The sequence below is a fragment of the Trachemys scripta genome, chromosome 17 (genome assembly GCF_013100865.1).
Source record: "Trachemys scripta elegans isolate TJP31775 chromosome 17, CAS_Tse_1.0, whole genome shotgun sequence".
Lineage (NCBI taxonomy): Eukaryota > Metazoa > Chordata > Testudines > Emydidae > Trachemys > Trachemys scripta.
The window spans coordinates 14,977,680-15,001,337 of record NC_048314.1 but is presented as its reverse complement, the minus strand read 5'-3'; the positions used below and the strand labels follow the sequence as shown (position 1 = coordinate 15,001,337).

The 23,658-nt window shown below is 52.4% G+C and overlaps 1 protein-coding gene across 4 annotated transcripts in view; it reads right to left on the bottom strand.

Annotated features, from left to right (window-relative positions):
* Positions 1–23,658, bottom strand: part of NCS1 (neuronal calcium sensor 1) — a 138,701-nt gene that overhangs the window by 2,281 nt on the left and 112,762 nt on the right. For all 4 annotated transcript variants that reach the window (XM_034751901.1, XM_034751903.1, XM_034751902.1 and 1 more), the window contains exons 4-8: positions 7,605–7,743; positions 5,432–5,510; positions 4,368–4,456; positions 3,599–3,676; positions 2,442–2,560 (exon numbers count right to left, since the gene is read on the bottom strand). In XM_034751901.1, coding sequence (XP_034607792.1) covers positions 2,462–2,560; positions 3,599–3,676; positions 4,368–4,456; positions 5,432–5,510; positions 7,605–7,743 — 484 coding nt within the window. In that variant the 3' untranslated portion in view covers positions 2,442–2,461. The remainder of the gene's footprint in view (positions 1–2,441; positions 2,561–3,598; positions 3,677–4,367; positions 4,457–5,431; positions 5,511–7,604; positions 7,744–23,658) is intronic.

Genomic DNA, 23,658 nt, shown 5'->3' with positions numbered 1-23,658 from the left:
GCCCTGAAGAGCAGCTTTCCCTACGCCAGGTGCCTGCTGCTGAGCTCAGGGCCCCACCGGGCCCCCATTGGAGCTTGCCCTGCATTCCCGACTAGCTCCCTTCTGACAATATGGCATTTTCCTTTGTGCATGTTCACCACTAGAGTTTGCTACAGACCGCCTTAAAAACAGCCAAGCCCAGATGGAAAGAGGCAGAGTTAGGGCTCAGAGGAGAACATATTGCGCAGGGAAGGCAGCATCTGCAGCTCCCGCCAATCGAATTAGTGCCGGTCACCCCATCCAATAACATGCCCCTGCTTGAAAAGCAGCAAGAAAGAGGGCATGTTATGCAGAGATGGGCTGAATTCAGCATCATTTCTTGGAGACCCCTTCTCAAATCTGGGTGTAGGGACTAGCCCTGGGTCTGAGCCCTCTCTCCACCCACCCCAGATGTGGCAAAATAAGAACCAGCCTGGTAAAGGGGTACAAAAATAAAACGAACCCACCACAGGTTTTGCTCGACCCTCACGCTGCATCAGCGTGTGGCTTGAATTATGGAATTGTGAGGGTCAGAGATGGAGGAGACCTTGGACCTCATATCTGCCCCATCTTCCTGGCAGCGCAGGCATGCTCCTTCCAGTGCCTTCCCCAAACTTTACCCCAGCCTAGTTTCAAAGTCCCAAGTGATGTCTGGGGTTTATCTAGGGCTATTAGCATGGTCTCTAAGTGCTAGGATGCTCAAATCTTCAGGGTACTATTCCACAGCCAAAGAGAACTGAGATGTGCTGGAGGAGGTTCCTCTGAGCCCCTGTCTGGAATCCCAGCACCATCCTGACAGGGACACCGGGGTGACCTCCTTGGCTTTGGTCCAGCTCATTCCACTCTCTGGACGCTGCCAAACTTTCCCTGACAGAGACCACTCATCCCTGGGGCACCTCACAATGCTTGAGGAATAGCCCTTGAGGAATAGCCCCGACTGCACTGTCCACTTCTTCCTCTGCTTTCCCTTACCTCCTGGCTCCTGTGCCCTCCTCCCTGTTCCTCACCTCTCTGCATTCTAATGTGGCTGCTTCCTCCTGCTGCTCCATGTTACTTAGGCCCAAACATAGGGGAGTACTTCTCCACACAACTCACAGTCAACCTATGGAACTCATTGCCAGGGGATGCTGTGAAGTGCAAAAGTATAACTGGGTTCACAAAAGAATTAGTAAGTTCATGGAGGATAGATCCATCAATGGCTCTTAGCCAAGATGGGTAGGGACACAACCCCATGCTCAAGGTGCCCTGAAACCTCCAGTTACCAGAGGCTAGGACTGGATGACAGGGGATGGATCACTTGAAATTTCCCTGTTCCATTCATTCCCACTGAAGCATCTGGCACCAGTCACTGTCAGCATACAGGACACTGGGCTAGATGGACCATTGGTCTGACCCAGTATGGCCGTTCTTATGTTCTAGCATTGACAGCACAGAAGAGACTGTCTGCCCACTCTCAGTTCCTGGGCCCGGCACCACAACAGACCCCAGCACCATGAGGAGCAATTGTCCCAGATGCTGGGACTGGATGACAGTCCAATTACTTAATGATTGCCCTGTTCTGTTCATTCCCTTGGAAGCATCTGGCATTAGCCACTGTCAGAAGACATGCTCCATGCATCTGAAGAAGTGAGGTTTTTTACCCACGAAAGCTTATGCTGAAATAAATGTGTTAGTCTTTAAGGTGCCACCGGACTGCTTGTTGTTTTTGTCGGAAGATAGGATACTGGGCTAGGTGGATCATTGGTCTGACCCAATATGGCTGCTCTTATGTACGGAAAGTCCTGCTTAGTCCCCGCAACCCCTGATCAATTCCTGGAAAAGTTCGAAGCAACTGAAAATGTGCAGTGTCAGGCAACCGTAAGGAATGGCACCTGCACAGTCTAGTCACCACATAAGAGCTGTGAGAGGCTGGAGCGTGCTCAGTAAAGATGGAATCTTTGGAGACTTTAGCTGCCAAACTCTAACAAGTCTCTACTGTGCATGTGGAAGCAGAGATTTTTTTCAAAGGTTTATAATGTGACCATATTTGGGTGGATTTTAACGGGGGTGGCCAAGGCACATTCCTGACATAAAGGCCACCCACCTGCCAAATTTCAAGCTCTTTCTCCAAAGCGTGGGGGCGCTAGGCCTTTTCAATTAAACAGTTGCAAGACTATTTTTAATACGGGCAATATAACGTATTTTTTCCTAGCATCGTTCTAGGAAATGGCTGAGCTGTTTCAACTGAAACTTCCCCCCTCCCTCAAAAGTTCAGCATGAGGCAAACACGCAGCACAGAAAATATTAGCTCAAACAGTTAAAGTTTGGCAAAGTTATAAGCAACTGAAAATAGGCCGTGTCCGGCAACCGTAAGTCTAGGCAGCACCACCAGTTCTGCTTACAATAAACAGAGATCCCCAGCACTGCCACCTTGCTCGGCTTACCTCAGCTTGGGATCCCGGGACTATACGAGTCCGTCATAGAGGGACAGGGCCTGTACGATGGACGGGTCGGCTTTGGAGCCTTCCTGGAACTCCTGCAGCGTTAGCTTCCCGTCGGCATTCTGAAAGGCAATGGCCGTGAGAGCTGGTGATGGCCAATATGTTGCAAGTAATTGTTTTATTGAAATGCCCCCTGGACCCAGAGGAACAATCTGTGCTTGGTATTAAAGAGAGACAGCTTTGAGCCAAAGCCCTCACCCCAAACTCCAAGGAAATTCAGATAGATTTGGACCCGGCCCCCGCTTGACTCTGCCCCATCCCTGATATCTCCCCCAATTCTCTACTGCCTCGCGTGCACGTTGAGGAGTGGATTCGAAGGGCCCCTCATTCCTCTGGCGCTGCCCCACTGGCCCTTGCAGCCCTCACTGGGCAGGTGGGCAAGAGTAGGCCTGGAAAGTTGGCCACCCTGGTTGGGGAGGGGTTACGGCTAAGGGGATAGTTACGCTGGTCCACTCGGCAGCCTCCTCTGGCCCTCCAGTAGAAACAAAGGCTGCCCTTCCCCCAGAGCAGGCGGTGACGGAAACGCACCTGGGCAAATCCCACTAAACCCCTGGGCGTGACACCGCTCTAGCCCAGCAGGGCGGAGTCCAGCCCAAAGTGCCAGCCTGCCAGAGGCGGATTCAGCCAAGCGCCCAAGCCCAGGCTTTGCTTTAAGTCTCCACTGGGGTTTAAGCCCTCTGCTGAATCAGCCGTGCATTGAAATGAGATCACCCGTCACCTCCACACCTGGTCAGGCCAGCCTGGGGTCAAGAATCCATGCTCACGCGCACGGGGGAAGCAGGAAGCAGGAAGAAACTGTACGGCAAACATCCCCTCCACTGGGCTAAGTCTAGATCAGGGACTGATGGTTCACTGACAAATGTGGCGCCGTGTCACACCCGATGACGAGAGGCCCTGAGTAGCTGGGGCTCCCACCAGCCCTGCAGAAGCTTTGAGCAGGCTGCATAGGCGAGATTTTGTGTCCACAGTGAGAGGAGACGACTACAGGCCGGTGGGTTTCATGGGGGACCCACTCTGGGAGATGGAGGAGCGGGGCTTGTGACAGCCGCCGCCCCCTAGAGGTGAGAAGAAAACACACAAGAGTTGCCATCGAGTCTCACCTTGTCCATCATAGCGAAAATCCGATCCACTCTCTTCTCAGGTGTGTTTTCCTCTTCTGGAAGCTCTACTGTATTTCCCTGTAGGGACAGGAGAGAGCGTAACTTACGCACATTTACTGCTTGTGGCCGGGCTGCATCCTCGGTGCTGGGGGGTCTCTGCATCTCATCTCTCTGTGCATTAGGTGAAGAATGCCCCGGTCTAGAGCTGAGCTCCCTCGGGCCAGTTCTGGGCAGCTCCATCCGCTCTGCAGAAAGCCTGCTCTCTCCGCCGCAACCAACCTCACGTGCATCCCAGTCACAGGAGACGCCTAGCGAAGGGCCAGATCCGATCCCTGCCCCCACTTGGAGCAGCACTGCGACCTGGGGCTGCAGCAGTCTCGGAAGGCGGGGAGGGAACACAAGCCTCCCACAGCCGGCTGTGCAGCCAAGTGATGCTGATGGGGGTCACAGGCTCACGACAGGAACCTCAGGTCGGAAGCCACCTCTGCTGCACTCTGCTCTCTAGGGGGAGGAGTTATCCAGGAGGCTGTCCTGCTCTTCCCCACCTCAACCCCCTCCACCATATCCACAAAAGCAGGGGGGGTGACCTGCCGCGGGGGCTACCCACGTCCTGCCTCACTCTGCCCGTTGGAGCCATGCTAATTTGACCCCCGGACAGGCCTGCTGCACTCCTGGGGACTGCATCAGAATCTGCTGCTCGGATCTGAATGCGAGTGGGACTGCGGAGCATTCTCCCCTAGCATCCTCTCCCCGTCCCCCGGACACTCACCACCATCTGATAAATAGCGTCTACGATGTCCAGCATCTCGTTCCTCGTGATGTAACCATCGTTGTCCAAGTCGTACAGTTTAAACGCCCCTGAAACCAAGAGTGACACTGAATTACTGAGGACGCGCCGGGCGCCAGCGGGCAGGCAGCACCTAGTGTGAACGCAGGTTGGGCCGGCAGCAGAGTCTGACGGCTCTTAGTGGCCTGTCTGTGCCAGGAACAAGCCATCTCCTGGGGACCACTTCCCAGAGCACAGACATCACTGGCACTCCCCGGCCAGTCTCAGCTCAGAGGCCAAGAACTGAATGGGTCCTGGAGACTGATTGGCCCCCATGCCCCAGGCCAGGACCTTCAAATTGCGGGCAGGGGCAGAATAGTGGGGCAGCGAGGGGGAGCCCTGCCTTGCTGCTGCCTGCACTGGACCTGTGCTGTGGATAAAGAGAGGCCCCCGTTCTGCAGGGCTGTCAGTCCGCCAGGTTTCCTAAGCACCTTAATGCACACACAGTAAGTTAGCGCCCAGCTCTCTCCTCTGGGAGCCTCCCTTCCTGCACCCCGGCGAGTGTCTCCCTGTTTTAATTAGGGCTGTACGAGGTGAACGTCTGCAATGAGATCCCAAGACAGAGCCCTGGCGTAACAGACTCTACACTGCAACTGGACGTGAGCGTCCCCCCAGCTCTGTGTTAGCGGAGTTCCCCCTAGCGCACGGAAACGAGCCGTGTGGGCATTGCTGTGATGTTCCGCCTCGGACTCCGCAGAATGGTGCCGGGGCTTGAGAGCCCCAACTCCAGCCCGAGCCACAGCGTTCAAGCAACGCCCATGCAGCTATTCTTAGATTGCGAGTGGGAGCCCCCCTAGCCCCAGTCTGAGGGCCGGCTGGAGCCTCGCTCCCGGCTGCAGGTTAGACATACCCAGTGAGACCCCTCTCCCGAGCTCTTCCCTGCTTGGGCAGATGCTCACTGCATGGCTGCCTCTTGCTATTCTGGACCCATTCTGGGCTCAAGGGCGGAAGTGGGGGGACAGACAGAGAGACGCAGTTCCTGGTTTCAAACTGAGCTGAGGACTTACACCGCAGTTTCTCATCCAGGGTCCCTCGGGAAGTGACCGACAGCGCCTGGATGAATTCCGAAAACTCGATCCTCCCATCCTGAGAAGGGAAAGAGAGATCTGGAGTGATATACATGTCAAAAGCACATGGGCCGAGGTTTGTATGGCTACACGTGTGTGCCCGCGCCTATGAATTGTGCATGCAAACACATGTGGAGTCCCAAACAGGCCAGTTCCATTCAGACACCGCGCTGCTGATTCACGGTGGTGACGCAAGCGGGGTTAATTGCATTCCTGCTCGTGGGGCCCCATCGCTCGATCTTGCTCAGGTGACCCCTGCCCACAGCTATGGTCCAGTAGAGTAACAGGTCCAGTTACTCTTGGTGCTTGGGGAATAATCAGCTGGTAAGAGAGAGGGCAGAATGCTGGGCACCAAACTCCACTGTCAGGCACCTGATTCTGTGGACGGGGAGCAGCTCCCTGGTATCCCGACTGGTGGAGCAACTCCATTTCTCTGAGCGGAGTTTCACTGATCCCTTCTCTGCTGTGAGTTCCAATCCCAGGGCCAAATCCGGAGGAGACATGGTGCAAGTTACTCTGCCATCAGTGGGCATGTAACAGTCTCAAGGGCTATTGCCTTGTACCATTCTGATCTTAGAGCGTTTTACAGCTGCTTTGCGCGTCTGTAAACGAAGACAGTGGGGAACAGGCCCAGGCAGTCTACATTCGGTGTAACTTCGGGAATGTCTACACTGTGCACTAAGGCCAGGCTCTGACTCAGGTTTGAGCCCAAGCCCCACTTCCGTCCACACACAAATCAGTCTGACTCGGGTCAGCAAGTGCCCAGGACCCTGCGGGGGGGAAGGAGTGTCAGAGTCTGTGTCCTGCCGTGACTCACGTGTAAGCCCTGTCCTTTTGCAGTGTGGATGCAGCCCAAGCCGCAGACCCATGAGAAGGCTGGCATAGTGCCACATGGACACGTTCCCACGGCTGCGAGACCCGGGTCTGACAATCGTAAACCCAGGCTAGCAATGCAGTGGGATACTCAAGTACGGGCAGGGAAACACCAAGTCCACAAGCCCAGGTCCCGCCGACCCGGGCTCAGGGTGCACTGGAGACATACTCTTCATGACCAGAGGAGAGGGATGTCAGGGGGTGGGGTAAACATGTACAAAGTTAGAGTCCTCTTCCCCCTCGCCCCAACTTTAACAAGTCCTGGCAGCCTGCAGAACAAACTGCAGCTGAGGGATGGGGGAGTCAGGTGCTTTGGGCCTATGACAGGGTCTCTCTCCCACCCATGAAATTCTCCGCAGAAGAAAAATAAATGGGAGAATTACTGAATGGGAGCAAGAACTCTTCTGCATGCAAAATGGAGGGAGGGCTCCTGGCAAAGGCTGCTGCTGACTGGCCTCAGCAGAGCAGGGTTGTCTCCTCAGCAACTCTGTGCAAACAGAACTGCTGGTGCCCAGGTGACAGCGGAGTCTGACACGATCCAGGCACGGACAGGAGCTCGCCCTCGGAATAGGGAAGAGAGTCGTAGCCACCAGGACAGAGGCGAGAGATAAAGGAGAAGGGAATTACAAACATGTATTTCCACTGCAGCTTGTCTGTAAAAAGCCTGATCTGGCTGGCAACGTAAAACCTGCAGCTCTGGGTAATTCCTGCCGCGGATACTTCTGGCTGATTTAGTGGGTAAGGGACGGTCCGCCTGATGGGCCTCTGTTAGCAACACCAAATGTCTCCTTTTTCCTCTTTCGCATTCCGCGGACTATCCGCTGCCCCCTTGAGAATCACAAAGTAGAGTGAGCGCAGGGACTTGCTGCTAAAGCTTCTCCGCTTGAAATTCCCTACCAGAGCTGCCCAGAGGATTCAGGGGGCCTGGGGCAAAGCAATTTTGGGGGCCCCTTCCATAAAAAAAAGTTGCAATACTATAGAATACTATATTATCGTGGGGGCCCCTGTGGGGCCCGGGGCCTGGGGCAAATTGCCCCACTTGCCCCCTCCACCCCCGGGGCAGCCCTGTTTCCTACCCCGGGAAGCGAACGTTCGGATTTTCGCACTCAAGGACTGAACAGTGAGCGGGTGTCACTGTATAAGACATTCCGTGGTATCCTAAACGACACAGCTCCCGGCGGGTGAGAGGGGTGTGCACTGAGGGCCAGGGGAGCTCAGCTGCTGCCAGTCACCGACTTACTTTGTTTTCATCAAAGACGTTAAAAACGAAGGTTGCAAATTTCGTTGGGTCGCCAAAGGGAAAGAACTGCTTATAGATCTTCTGAAAGCCAGCTGCGTCCAGCTGTCCGCTGGGGCAGTCCTTGATGAAGCCCTTGTACCTAAGAAAGAAAGAAGAGTGAGTAACTGGTAGACTGGGCACATCATCACACCCACCCTCCCCTCCACTGACCCAGCTGAGGTCATTGCTTCTGTACTACTGTTTCTCTTTACAACCCCGTTCCTTTACCCCAGGGCTGAGCTTTCTCTGCCATTACAAACAGCCCATCCAGAGAGGGAGAAATTCCTGAGGGCCAGTACCCTCCCCACACCTTTCCAATGGTCTGTGCGTTTCCTGAGCAGCTCCGTAGCCTGCGCGGTTCAGTGACAGGACAACTAGTGGTTTGTGGGAGGCCCCCATCTGGTAGCAGCAGCTGGTGCAGAGACCCGGTGCTGTGTTCGTATCTCAGCCATGCGCCCCTTGGAGGCTGGCGCCAGGCTGAATCTTGACTCTCCACAGCTCTGACCAACTCAGCAAGCAGCCAGAAGAACCAAAGAGAAGCAGGGCGTGGCTGGCGAGGTTTCCAATACTCCCCTTGCGAGGATTTCCAGACGGCGGGCTCGCCCTGGCAGAAACCTCACTTGCCATTCTCCTCTGTGCATGCCGTCACCAGGGAAGCACTTGGCACATGGCACAATACAATGGGTACAAAGAGGAGCTGTTCCCAGTTGGCCAATCCCCTTCCTCGAGGCTACAATCCTACCACACTGGCAATGTATTTCACATCTTACTAGTCTCCTGCTCCATCTCTGCATGCTACAAAATGCTCACAAGCCCACCTCCACTCCAGACACGTGTCTAAAGGAGGGAGTCTAGTCCAGTGGCCAGGGTGTGGGAGTCAGGAGACCTGGAGTCTATTCCTGGCTCTGCTAGCAACTCACATGCCTGCTCTGGGCCTCAGTTTCCCCATCGGTAATCTATGGATCAGTGAGCTCTACAGCTAGAAAGTGCCTTACAAAAGCTAGGTGTTAATTCTTATTACAAGCAGCTCTAGCCCACCGATCAAACCTTCTGCTTGACAAAGGAGTATTTTTATTAGTGTTTCGTGCTGGGGGGCAGCCCACCGATCTAGTGATCTGAACGTAGGGCTGGGAACTGGCAATGCCTGAGCGCTAATCCTTGCTTTGATACTAACTGGTTCCAGCTACATTTTCCTGGCTCACAGCAGGGTTTGCAAAGCTAAGTTAATGTCTGTAAAGTGCTTTGCAAGATGAAAAGTGCTGAATGCATTAGTCCAGAGACCTCGCCGAGCAGAATACGCACATTACAGGACCACTTTAAGTAATTAAAGCTACATGTACACAGCCCTGTCATTGGAGTACATTATGCAATTACCTATCTGCTCAGATTAGGCCCTGAAATGCTAACGCCCGGTATCCGCTGCTGCTCTATAATCTCACTTAATGGCAGTTACCACGCAAGTCTCAAGGCAACAATCTAAGAGCTGGTCTACACAAGAAAGTGAAGTTGCCCCAGCTGTGCTGTTCAGGGTTATGAAAAATTCACACTCCTAAGCCTCAGTGTAGACACCCTGAGGTTAACAGAACAATTCTTCTCGCACTGAAATAAGCCCCTACACCGCAGTGCTACATCAGTGCAGCTACAGTTGTGCCGCTGAAGCTCTTCTAATGCAGTCACAGCCTAACAGAACAGCACCAAAATTACCTTAAGTCTCTGTACCCGCACCAGAATATAAACAGGCCAAAGACTTCCTCCGGTCTCTACACAGAACTCCCACTGACATTAACAGGAGCTCTGCAAGTGGAATGAAAAGGCCAGGTATCTTCAGAACGGCGGCTCCAGCCCATTTTGGTTGAGGATTCCTTAAGTGTATACATAAAATAATCATAGTGATTAACGTTTGAATAATAGTGCTTTCCATCCATGCCTCTCAAGGCACACTACAAAGGAGGTCAGGCTCATTATCCCCTTTTAAAGATGGGAAACTGAGGCACGTTTTCAAGACGGGGACACCAAGGCACATTTTCAAGATGGGGAAACCGAGGCACGGAGCATCACAGCAAGTCCTTGGCAGAGTCTAAGACCAGACCCCGGGTCTGCTAACTCACAACACTACGCCCCAGCTACTGGACCACTCGCTCTCCCGACAAGGATGAAAGACTTCATCCTCCTAAGAAGACATCATATTGACTAATTCTTCCATGTTATAACAGGAGGTGAAACGTTCTGATTCCCTGTAATGCCAATGGGTGCTTGTGGGCTGAGGCTGATGACTGAAAGGGCTCCCCAAAACGTGCTCTCCCCTTTGGTCCTTGCAACAACTTCAGCAGAGCAACGCCGCTCAGTTCTCTTTTTACTGGTCTCCAGCAAGCGTAGGGCCTCGAGTCAGGAGATCTGGTGTCTATTCTGGGCTCTGCCACTGCCTTGCTGTGACACCCCGGGCAAGTCCCGGCAATGCTCTGTGCCTCAGTTTCCCCATCTGTAAAAGGGGGAGAATATCTACTATGCAGGAACGGTGTGAGGCTTTACCGAATGTCTCCCAAGTGAGTTAAACCCTACAGCTGGGAGGTGCTATGGCACAGCTGAGTAGCAGTACTGTTAATGCAGCTGGTTTGACAGAATATCTTCCCTCCTCTCCTACAGATCCAACCACAACTGGACAAATCTATGTGACAATTATCAGTCCAGTGACTGATGGTATATGCAGTCCCTTTCATTTGCTTTCTGCAAAGAGTCATGCAAGGAAAAACTGGTTTGCAAGAATTCCCATAGAAAGGGAAAACATCCTGGATAGCTGTGCAAAGGTGCGAACGCTGGCGCAGCAGAGGGGCTGGCACGGCCTTGGGTGCCAACCAATGTGGGGGCAGAACTGACGTCTGGCCAGCTGAACTGGGGACAGCAAATACCTGAACGGTTCAGGGGCAATCTGCAGGCTGGAATCCGTTCATGGGAAAAGCTGAGATCAAAGTGTGCTTGTGGGTCATTTGTAATGGGGAAATGGGTCCCATCAATCGTCTCCTGGGAATATTTTGCTCAGCTCCAATCCCAGTGAACCAGGGTGGTTGTGTCTCCCCACGGAGCGCCCCCTCTTTCTCTCTCCCCAGGCATTACTGAGCAGAAGGCAGAGTGCAGAAGGCCCTCCTGCATTTTTATGTACTCAGCTGAGCTCCTATGGGAAAAATTCTGAGCTTTTCTACCACTGAAACATGTTGTTTTCCCAGCTCCGCCCCTCAGGAGTAACAAGGCAGAATGAAGAACACTGCCACCGTACCAAGGTGATCTGGGATGCCCAGCGGGCTGGCTCCAGAATGTGCAATGGCATTACTCTCAACGGCGGTGTTAATGGAACTGAAACTACTGCCTGTGGCTGGTGGCACTTGCTGATGGGTACTGGCAGGAGGCTCCTCGAGCTGCATGCACACAAGTGCTCTGGGCTGGATTGTGCTGTTAGCAGACAGACAAGGCACCCCAGAGGAACACCAGGAGGCGCTGTGCCTCAGAGAGGCCATAGTCTTCCCAGGGCTCCCTGCTCCAAGAATAATTCGCACCATCTTTTTATGGAGCGGGGCGTGTTCCACTACTGGGTGGTGCAGAGGGAGAGGGGGAGCCATACGTCTTCCTGCTGCCTGCTCCCTCTCCACCCTGGGTTGTTCCTGGGTGAGGATAGCCTCACCCCCATGCTCCTGGGGTGGGCTGGGCTTTGACACGGGCTGTGCAAGGGGGGGAGAGGGCAATAATTACTGCCTTGCTCATCCGCCTTGTACTAGGACACGATCCAGACCCTGTGCTTAGACTGTGAGCTCCAGTATGTACAGCACCTAGCACAACGGGGCCCTGATCTCAGCTGGGGCCTCTCGGCGCGACCAAAATACAAACTAACAACAACAACAAGGTTAAGGATCCGTCACGGGTGCACGGTTACAATCTCTGCCCATCAGGAATTGTCCGTAGCTAAGGTTATAAGAGAGACATTAAAGGGCCCGCCCTGGATACCCTCGTGTGCAATAGATAACAGTAACCATCGGACTAGCAGATCAGGAGTAGGAAACACCCTAGACACGACACGGCTCCGGGAACTGGTGCATTTCCCAACCCTCTGTCTATAGCTGTGCAGCCTTGATGTGGCTTTAACGGTGTTCCTAGAACGCTCACTGGCCATTCTGCCAGGACTACGCAGGTTGAGAACAGCAGCCCCTGTCCTGGGTCAAGCCAAGGAGGGGAGATGCGCCCTGAAAGGCAGGGAATGGCTTGCATTAGGCTCTCTTCCACTGGGGGTGCAGCTCCAGCAGCGGGCGCGCTAGTGTAGACACAGCTCAGGTCATTTTACCACCTAGGACAATGGTAACACCTAGCACCCACGCAGGTGTCATCTAGGCACCCAGATTTCTAGTGCGACTCCATCAAAGTCAATGGGGTTAACTCTGTGTGTACGTCAGTGTGACTGAGAGCAGAAATTGGCCCTGGGTCCATGTATTACACAGGCTTGGAGACTGGGTGTGACCACACGGCAAAGTGTCCAGAGCCCAACTCTGAGCTGTGTTCCCCGGTGTACGTATAGCCCCCTTCATGTGGATGGGTTCCCCGGGACCCCCAGGCATTTGTACATCACATGAGGCTGCCCCTGGGAAGCAGAACTTTCTTGGAATCGTTTGCTCTGCATTTGAGTTCTCTCCTGGACTCTACAGACTCACAAAATGATGCTGGACAAACCTCTCTAAAACGCGGCTCACAATACAGGCCTAACTCTACGGAGGGGAGTGGGTAGCTGGGAATCTGTCTGCACCATTTGTGAATTCAGGTGGGTACTATGAAATTGTATCATGAAATTACCGCGCCATGGAAAGCCTACAGGTATGTGGGCCCACCATGGCTGGCAGGACCCGCAGCAGATGCACTCCAGACTGAGGCCGATGAGAAGGCACTTCGCTGTAAACGAGGGTACTTTGGTCACAATATTATGCCAGAGAGCAGTTGCATCCTTGGAACACCAGTTTTATCTTACCCCTCGGGACGAAGGGGGGACAGTAGGAGCAGTGGAAATTTACCAGGCGCAGAACAAAAGAGGCCAGGTGACCAGAGAGGGGTTTAAACAGAGAGTCACCCAGCAATGGGGACTGGGGACAGACTGCAGAGAGAGGAAGGTCCCAGAAGCAGTGGGCAGAAGACTCCATGTGGGAGAAGCACCCCAACATGCAGAGGCCTGGATGAAGCAGGGGGACCCTGCCAGCTGTCCGCAGCCCAGAGGGTGGCCGAGGGCAGGGTGCACTAAGTGGGGGGCATTGTGGTTACAAAGTTTGTAGTTTTCTAAATGATCTGAGCTCTTTTGTGCATTGTGCATTACATAGAAGAACCATAATGTGTTGGGCTCTGGGCTCTGAGTGTGTCACATGCTCCATGGCTGTGCGCCCCCGAGACGGTTACACGGCGAACCCTTCTGGGACACGGTGTGTAGGTCTGGGGGAACCAGAAGCTCAGCTCTGCACTCCGAGGGGTTTGGCAACGGGTTCTAGTTCTCAGGATGAGGCTGCACCCCAAGAGTCTGCCTAGGGATTCCAAGAGAGGGGCAGTGCCTGGACTTATTTCAAGCCCCAGAAGCTTAAGCCACTGGGGGAATCCAGGGACCCAGAGACGTAGATGTCTCTCACAGCAGACTGGGGGTGGCCTGTCACTGACCAAATCTGTGACAGGGGGTTGTGAGACTTTGGGTGAAATCCACCCTGGCTTCACTGAACTCAATGAGCGGTGCCAGGAGAACGTTTTGGGACGTGCTAGCTAGTAGCCTCTCCGTGTCTTAGACCATGTGTAGATAAAGTACCATGAGAACAGAGTGAGCAAAGATGCTGGGGAGAAATGGATAAAACGGATCTCTGAATTAACACCCCCCCGATCACTAGAACTGGATACAGCCACGCAGCACCCTCCTGAAGCCATCAATAGCTCAGAGCTACTGCCCAGGTCCACCGCTCCAAGGGGTTAACATTGTACGCTGCCTGTCACCATGTGGCCTGGAATGATTGCCCCACGAGGTCCCCCTGTCCAGATGGAGACAAACCAAGGCAGCTATAAATCTTCCACCTTACCCCGCAAAAGGGGCAGCGTGGACAAAGGACAGAAATGTTTATTCGTTCTTGCTGGTTTGCCGGCGGTTCTTTCTGATTTAGGTAGTGCGGCAGCCGGCATTAGAATAATATTTACAGGAAAGGAAGCGCTGATAAACACTGCAGCCATCACTGAAGCATGCTGGGTTTCCTTTCCATTGCCTGCGTGGCTCTGTAAACTCCTATCCATTTCAGAGATTGCCCTAAATAACCTCCTTCCCATTCCTGCGAGCTCCCCTGGACCGGTGGTGGAAGGGTGGGGAAAAGGAATCTTACAAGACATCATCAGGGTCTAACATTTTTACTGGTTGCAGCAGCGTGACAGAAATGGGGTTCCTGGCCCTGATGATCATGAGTTAAAGGTACTGCGTTTTCCTCTTCTATGTGTCATCCCAGCCCTGATCATCCACGGATCAGCACACAGACCGCTCGCAGGATCGGGTCTAACTCTAAGGGATGGGCAAACCTGGTCTGAATATCATTTGGTTTGAAAGTTCCACTTGAACATTACTGGGGTTTGCATTCTGCTTAAGACAGAATGGGGCAGAGCACGGAGTGAGTTCAATCTAATTACAAAAGGAAAAAGGAAAGCATATTGTAAGGGGACTAGGTAATGTGCATGTGCACAGTGTCCTCTACTGGATGGAATCAGCACTGCTCAGTTGTGTGTCATAGTAGGCCTTATACTGCTAGCACCTAATGGAGATGCTTTTTTAGTTCAAGTGACAGAAGGCTGTGGTTTTGGAGCAGAAGAATCTGAGCTCTGTCCCTTCTGTTGCGGTGAGATTATAAGCATCCATCGTGGACAGCATAATATCCTAGATGAGTATGGATTCGTTACAATATGCACCATTTATAGAGCACCACCTGGAGCCCGTCTAGCTCTCTGGAGGTTCTTCTGACTTTAATACACAGGTACATACTTCCCTACAGCTAGAAGGACACTGTGGCTTGCTCTAAAAATAGCACTGCTTTAACGAGAGGTTGTAACACCTCAGACTGCATGAGGCTTCAGAAGGGCCAGATAACACAATGACAGGTAGGTACAAAGACCTGCCCACTGCTCCTCAGAGCAACGCAAAGAAAACCCACCCCCAGAGCACCAAGATAACCTCCTTCAGGCACAAACCAAACAAAAACCCAGCCCACCTGCTGACTGTTGAGCCTTCAGGCCAAATGGCAGGCGCCAGACAGCCTCTAAGTACAAATGCAGAATCACACAAGTCAGGGATGGAAATGAGCTGTGGCAGGAGAATAACCAGCTGTCTCCTGGCCAGGGTGGGATTATCTCCTGCAGAACGTTTCGAGTGGATCTTGTCCAGTCTAGTTTGAAATGTCAAGCATTGCAGCTTCCACCGCTTCCCTGGGGAAATTATCGTGCAACCGAGTGTAGGGCAGAGAGCATACGAGGAGGAAGATGGGAGGTTCCGAAAGGCCCGTGTGATATATAAAAGTCTCATTTTTTATGCTCTTTCGGGCAGATCCTCTAGGTGCAGCTTTACCCACAGCACATGGGCCTCAGGGCCATGACCAGCAGTTAGGAAATAAAGACAAACCCAGTGTCTGCACCCAGGAAGATCAAAGAGAGGGGAGCTCTGCTGCTAGGGTCTGTAGGCTACCACCATCCTCGCTTTGCCCTGCAGGACACACTCAGCAAACAATAGTTGTGCTAAGAGACTGCAGGTCAGGGTAACATGTCTCAGTGCAACTGGATGCTGCTCAAAACGTCATCGTGTCACCATGGACGTGGGCAGGAAAAAACAAGACATTGCTGAAAAATCTGGGATCAGGGGGAAATCCTAAAAGAGATTTCAAGGTGGGAATCTTTGGGAGGAAGGCTGATCTTGTGTTTAGTGCGCTGAACTAGGTCCCATGGGATGGGGGTTCGATTCCAAGCACTGCCACTTCCAATGTGATCTTGGGCAAGTTACTTAATCACTCGATGACTCAGTTCCCCCATCACAAAAAAGGGATAACAGCACTTCCTTTCTCTCATTCTTTGTCTGTCTAGGCTGTAAGCTCTTTGGGGCAGGGATATCACTCACTATGCACATGAACAGCCTAGCAGAATGGGGCTCTGAGCTCAGTTGGTGATACTGTAATACAAATAATAATGTATAAAACAATAATGATCAAAACCGTTGATGCTGAAAACTTCCTCCACTGCAATGACAAGACCATACAGCCTGAAAATGCCACCAATGGGGAAACTGAGGCACGCAAGGGTGACGTGACCCTCTCAAGGTCACAGCAAATCAGAGTAAAGGCAGGGATTACAATTTGGGAGCTCCCTTCCCTGTCTCAGCCACTGCTCACTTGAATCCAGGCAGGAGCGGCGCCAGGGTTTTTGGCGCCCTAGGTGGGGATCCTTCCGCGCTCCCGGTTGTTGTCGGCAATTCTGCGGTGGGGGGGTCCTTCTGCGCTCCCGGTCTTCGGGGCACTTCGGCGGCGGGTCCCAGAGCGAGTGAAGGACCCACCGCAGAATTGCTGCCAAAGACCCGGAGCGTGGAAGGACCCCCCGCTGCAGAATTGCTGCCAAGGGCGGCAAAATGCCATGCCCCCAAATCCTGGTGCCCTAGGCGACCGCCTAGGTCGCCTAAATGGAAGCGCTGGCCCTGAATCCAGGTATTGATTACATGCAGTCAAGCTGTTCATCGGTCATTTCAAGCATGACGGTGATTTCACTGTGTGCATTACCATAAACACAGAAACATCAAAACAATGGGGCGATTTTTTGTGACTAATGGAAGATCCCTTTCTGTCCAAACTCCCATGTATCTTCTACACTGTGCTCATCTCTGCTAAGCAAAGTTCTGTCCGTTTTCTGAAACCACCGACCCCCCAGGCCCCAGCACCAGAGCTTTGCCCTCTTTGGTGTAAGAAGGATTTCCGTGGGACGGAAGGGCCAGAACGGGAGGAGACTGGGTTAACTCCGAAAGTGCAGTCCTTCCTGCACTCAGCCAGACCATCTGAGCATGGCCCTGTTAAATCATCACAACCTCATCTGCTGAAGCAGACAGTAACTGAGCCCTCCGCAACAGCCTCACACCACAGCTGATTAGACGTGTTTGCAGATTGCTCCATGCCCTGGCCTGGTGCATGCACAAACTGCAGAGACCGGGGGCTCTCAGCCTGGGGATTTGCACAGGCTCTTCTCATACCATCCACCCCCATGCAGACAGTCTGCAGGCCTTTTGCACATCCAAACCCTTAAGATTTCTTCCTTCCAAGCCCCTTTTCCTCCCATGCAATAGCCACGCTAGCCTCTAGACCTCCTGAGTGGTTGGCAAGATCCCTCTGCCACATTTGTCTGCGCGTCATAACCCTGCAATCTTCCCCCACGCTGCTGAGTGGCCTCCACTCCCACAGCACTTCGTTCACTCAGCACCTCAGGGCCTTCGCAGCAGGAGCATTTGAACTGGATCTGATCTATGATACTTATCTAGCGCCAATCACCACAGTATCTGAGCACCGCCCCATCTTTAACGTATTTATCCTCACGACACGCCCGGGCAGTAGGGCAGTGCTATTATCCCCATGTTACAGATGGGAAACTGAGGCACCGGGAGGCTGAGCGACTCACCCAAGGTCACACAGGCAGTCTGTGGTGGAGCAGGGACTTGAACCCCAGTCTATGCTAGAGCCCTAACCACTGACCCAGCCTTCCTCATCCATGCGAGGAAGAACAAGGATTTAACTCATATTCTTCCTATGATGATATGAATGGAAAATATCCAGTTATTTCTCTTCTATTTGGTCATTTTAAGGCTACACGTGAGGCTCCTTAGTTATTTGGGGAGGGGGGGGAATAAAATGAGAACAATTATATGAATTAATATTAATGTATTATTAGCATCTCTAGTCTGCAGTCAGAGTATTTCATCACTAAGTTCTGGATTTTGGGATGCGACCAGCACAGTCATCATCATCATCATTACCAACACCGCATGCAACATACACTCCGGTGCCACTTCCTGTTAACAGACCACACTGGATGTAATCCATGTGTAACTGGATTATAATTTAACTGGGGATGCCCTACACTGGGGCTGCCTTAGAGGCCTTCCCCGCTGGCCATGCTAGAAAGAAGTCCCTGAAAGCAATCCCTGAACACACACACACAATTCTGTAAGTGAAATGAGTTCTGTCAGGGTTCAGCTCCCAAATATATACAACACTGCCTGGAATCTGGCAAATTGCCCCACTGGGGAAGGGCTTGCCTTGCATTCATATGGAAACATAACCCAACCCTCTCCCCCGGGAAGAAAGGACTCAGCCCTAGTCTACACTTAAAATGTAGGTTGACGGAGCTATGTTACTCGGGGAGGGGTGAAAAATTCACATCCCTGAGTGCAGTACTTAAACTGACCCAATCCCGGTGTAGATGTGGCTAGGTCAACGGAAGACCTGTCTCCCTGACCTAGCTACCACCACTTGGGAAGGTGGGTTACCTACACCTACCCTTTTGTGGTTGCAGGTAGCCGCAGCCTCTGTAGTGTAGACGTGCCCTCAGCACAACGGGCTGCGAGAAGGAAGGATGTTCTAAGTGGTCAGAGCACAGGACTAATGGCCAGGCATGCCTGTGTTCCAGTTCTGATTTGTGGTGTGTTCTTGGGGAAGGTCACAACTTATCTTTGCCTCAGTTTACCCACCTCCAAAAGTTCCTCTTGGGTGCACCAGAGGATACTGTGAGGGTCTAGTTAATGTTTGTTGAGTACATCAAAGATAAGGGTCAAATACTAATTTTTTACAATAGCAAGGTAACTGGGGATGAATGTGAGGGCACAAAGGATGTCTCTACTCTGCACACTAAGCCCGGCCTCTGACTCAGGTTGGAGTCCACACACCCCCTCTTCCATCCACACACAAATCAGTCTGACTCAGGTCAGCAAGCACTCAGTCCCCAGGTCCTAAGACCCTGTCATAACTATAAAGGGAAGGGTAACAGCCCTCCTGTGTACAATACTATATCCCTCCTGGCCAGAGACTCCAAAATCCTTTTACCTGTAAAGGGTTAAGAAGCTCAGGTAACCTGGCGGACACCTGACCCAAAGGACCAATAAGGGGACATGATACTTTCAAATCTTGGTGGGGGGAAGGCTTTTGTTTGTGCTCTTTGTTTGGGGTTGTTCGCTCTTGGGACTAAGAGGGACCAGACATCAATCCAGGCTCTCCAAATCTTTCTGAACAAGTCTCTCATATTTCAAACTTGTAAGTAAACAGCCAGGCAAGGCGTGTTAGTTTTTATCTTTGTTTTCTCAACTTGTAAATGTACCTTTTTGCTAGAGTGTTTATCTGTTTGCTGTAACTTTGAACCTAAGGCTAGAGGGGGGGTCCTCTGGGCTCTTTAAGTTTGATTACCCTGTAAAGTTATTTCCCATCCTGATTTTACAGAGATGATTTTTACCTTTTTCTTTAATTAAAAACCTTCTTTTTAAGAACCTGATTGATTTTTCCTTGTTTTAAGATCCAAGGGGTTTGGATCTGTATTCACCAGGGAATTGGTGAAGAGTCTCCCAAGGCTACCCAGGGAAGGGAATTAGCACTTTGGGAGTGATGGCAGCGGACCAGATCTAAGATGGTAGCTAAGCTTAAAAGTTTCATGCAGGCCCCCACATCTGTACCCTAAAGTTCAGAGTGGGGAAGCAGCCTTGACAGACCCTGTATGGGGGATGAGTCAGAGCCCGAGTCCCGCTGTGACTCAGGTCCAAGCCCTGCCATTTCACAGTGGGGACGCAGTTCAAGCTGCAAACCCGAGTCAGAAGCTCTGGGTACTGTGGTATGGATGTGACAGCACAGCTGTGAGATCCAGGTCCAGCACTTGTAAACCCTGGTTTAAAATGCAGTGTGGACGCTCAAGCACGGGCTTGGAAACACTGAGTCAGAAGCCCGGGTCCCACAGACCTGGGTTTATAATGCAGTGTAGAGACACCCAAAGGGGCTCCCCACCAGGAATATGAAGCAAAGCACTAGGCATCACCTTCGTTTTTTTGCAGTCTGCACACAAGCCGTTCCTCACCATTTCATTGTGGTTTGTGTACTAAAGCCAACGCTCAAAGCCAGGCAGTTCTAGACAGGACTCTCTGATTCCCTGGAGGAATGTAACCGTTCAGCGTTTTCAACATTTCCAATAGCAACATGAGACAACATGCTTAGCAAGGTCGAAGTGTCTGGCAATCCAGAGCATCGCCCGGCTGGCAAAGGCAGGTAACACAGTAGAATCCACAGGGACGGTCCCAGAGTCCCGGGTGTGGGGAGTCTTCAATCAAAATGGTTTGCAATTTACAAGGAAATAGAGGCAAGAGACATCATCACTAACCTCCTAGCATCAGCTGGAATGGACGGGACCCTTCTGTTAGCCTATAGCTAACTGGGGCTTCTGCCACTTGGATTGCCCTTTGCTAAGGCACACTAGTACCAACCAATCATCCCTCCATTATCATTCCTATCACAGTAGCACCTAGAGATCCCATTGAGGCAGGAACCGCACCTACACAGAGTAAGAGACAGTCCCTGCCCCAAAGCACTGGCAATCGAAATAGGTGGACACAGGCTAGGAGGGGAAACGGTGGCACAGAAATGTGAAGTGACCTGCCCTGTTGCCTAGTGTCTCCCAGTAGGTCAGGAGCTGGCAGGAGTTTCTGCAGCTCCATGTCCTTGCTCTAAGGAGAACAGTGAAGGCGCACGAAAGACCCAGGGAACTGCTCCTCTATGCGCTGGCTGGACCAAGGCCTAGATTGGCCAACAAGGAGCAAGCTGCTGCAGCCGAAGAAGAGACGCAGAGAGGTTGATCCATAAAAAGATGCCATTGCTACGGTGTCGTGTGTTTCTCTGTGGACCCCAGCAGTCGATTCTGTGATCGCTTGGAGCCTGTGCCTTCATGCATACGCTCCGAGATTTGCTCAACACAGAGCTTGTTCCCTACATAGGGGGGCAGGCAACTTTGTTTACTGCCTGCCCTCAGGTGGGAGAAGCAGTGTGGCCCTGTGGGCAGGGCCTGGGACTCAGGAGACCTGGGTTCCAGACCTGCTGGATGACCTTGGACAAGTCACTTCCTCTTCCTGTGCCTCAGTTTCCCCCTCTGTGATTGGAAGCTCATTGGGGCAGAAAGTGTTTCCCACTCTGTGTCTGCACAGCACCTAGCACAACAGGGCCCCAATCTCAGATGGGACCTCTAGATGCTACCGTCATACAAATGAATCATAATAAGGAGGTGCGGGACCAGGGACAAACATTTTTAGGCTTAGCCCGTAGCAAAGGAAAGGGTTAATCCATCATAGATGCATTCATTTCTCTTATCACCAAGGGGAGAGCATCCAAAGCTCCTAACACAGCCCTGCTGCTCAGAGGAGCCAACAGCCTCAGATATGGCAACACGAAAAAGCAACAGAGCCCAAAGGAACCCAGCTGATTACATCGGCGAGCTGCAGGGTTTGAACGGCTTAATAAGATCAAAGTGTCTGCTGGTTGTGGAGTTACAGGGAATGGGTTTGAATAGACTCCCTTTGCAGGCGAAACACCAGTGACCTCATCTCCAAATGCTGCTTGCCTTTGCCACTTTAATCAATTCCCTGAAATCATCTCTGCAGCGCAGCCTCCAATTCCTCTCCGACAAAGGCAAGTGGCTAAGGTTTCAGCGGCTGCAGAGGGCAGCCTCTATTGTCCCTTTGCAGTCGGAAGGAACTTTGCAGGACCTGCAGAAGAATGGAGCACCCAGGACCACAAGGGGAGAGGGGGGGTCAGGCCCGTGTGGGACGCATGGGTATCTTTGGCCTGGAACGTTAAAACCCTCCATCCTGCCTCCCCCAGCCATGAGAAACCCAGGGTGAGAAGGAAAAGCACATGAAAGGGCCTGTGGAAGGTGTCGGAAGCAAGGTGAAAAATCAGACTAGCTGATTCATTGATACTTAACAATCCCGCGGAAAACGCAGAAGTGAGGCGGGGGGGGAGACCCAAGATTCCTTCAGGACAAGGGTGTGGATGCAGGAACACAGATGCTGACTCTGTCATCGATCCCCCCTGCGCTGTGAAGTCAGCCTGCCCGAGCAGTCGAAGATGGGAGGAGAAAGAACCCTTTTCCCCTCCTACACGCACAACATGGGCCGTGACGGGGTACGGTCAGCTCTGGGAGATGTCTGCTGGGATATAACTCTGCAGAGATGCACCACGCCAGCTTAACTGCCCCTCGGCCCAGAGAGAGAGATCAGCCTCCCTGCAGCTGCTGCATTCCTTGCCTTTCCCGCCCCACCCCGACTCCACGCATCTGGGTAGGTGAGTGGGTGGAGCCATTTCTCAATCCTGCCCACCAGGAATGCACCAGGGGACACTGCTGCGCCACATATGGGAGGCAATGTTGGCTAGTGGATAGAGTACTGGTCTGGGGAGCAGGCGATCTGGCTTCTATTCCCAGCTGTTCCACTGGCCTGCTGGGTGACCTTGGGCAAGTCACTTCCCCTCTCCGTGCCTCAGTTTCTCCCCTATTCAATGGGGATAATGATCCTGCCCTCCTTTGTAAGGCACTCTGAGCTCTACTGATGACACGTGGTGTTTCCGAGCTAGGAATTCCTATTATTAGGGTGCATCCGCCCTGCCAGACCGAGGAGGTGTGGGCGGGCGTTGGGAGGGGTGAGGTAGAGGCTGACGGGGGCTCTCATTAAATTGGACAGATTGTGTGAAGTCAAATGAGATGTGAAAGCCTCATGTTTCAAGGGCTTCGAAGTTGGTTGCAAACATTTTGCCTAGCCCTGGGGGCATGTTCAGGAACAGGAAGGTGGCCTCTCTTCTCCTTAGTGATTTGTGAATCAGCCCAGATCTGTTAATAAGTCATTATTACAAATTACTATTAAAATACTTGGCGCGAACACAGTCTAAGAACAGAGACCTAGTTCCACAGAACACTTTAACCATGTGCTCAACTTCCACCACCTGCTTACGTGCCCTCGACTTCAGTGACATTGGCTGGAAGTTCAGCACGTGTTTAAGTGCTTTGCTGAATCAGGTCCTGACGATTAACCCATCATTTCTCGTAGCTCCCTAGCAAGGAAGATGAGAATCAATTATCCTCTTCCACTGACAGGGAAACAGGCACAGAGAGGCCAAGTCTGGGGTTATCAAAAGTGCCGACAGGAGTTATATGCCAGGCTCCCAGTAAGTTTCAAAGGGAATTAGGTGCCCAAATGTTTTTGAAGATGGGAGCCCTAACTCCAAGGCTCCTTTGAACCTCCCCCCAGTGACTTGCCCAGTGGATCCAGGGAGTCAGGGGCAGGGCCAGGGTTCAACAGTATGTCAGATTTTAGGAGCTTTCCTCTTGACCTGACTGCCTCCCCTGATCTTTCACCCACTTCTAGCACCAAACTCCAAGCAACCCATTTTGGGGCGGGTCCAAAAATGTCAGGATTTGTAATGATGCTGATGCCTGGATTCCACCTGTCCAGGCCCTGTGGAAACAGGGAGAGAAGTTGTGGCATTTGCAAAGCTCTGGATTGTTAGCAGAAAGGACAGGGGGCCTCAGGGGAAAGCGGAAAAGGTTCGGCCAAGGATGTAAATTGGTTGATAAGGCAGTGACAGGCAGGGAGGGCCGCCTGTGGATTAACAAAAGACCAGCTAATGCTACCAACCACCACTAGACATACAATCCGGCTCCAGTTACACCACTTGGAATCCTTCTGCCAAGTCTGGGTCCACACAGCCAATGGAGGGGAAAGATAACAGTAACCTCTGGGGCAGCCAGGAAACACAGGGGGTGGCTGTAGCCTGCTAAAGTGGCACTGAGGCTTTCCATGATCTTTTCAAGCAGCTCATACTTACCGCGCGTTTTCCTCAGCGCTGAGGCTTTCGATCAGAGTCTTGGCAGCGATTTCCCCCCCCACCAACTCCATCAGGCCTCGCCCTCCCTGGTTTCTTTTTTTCTGCTGGGG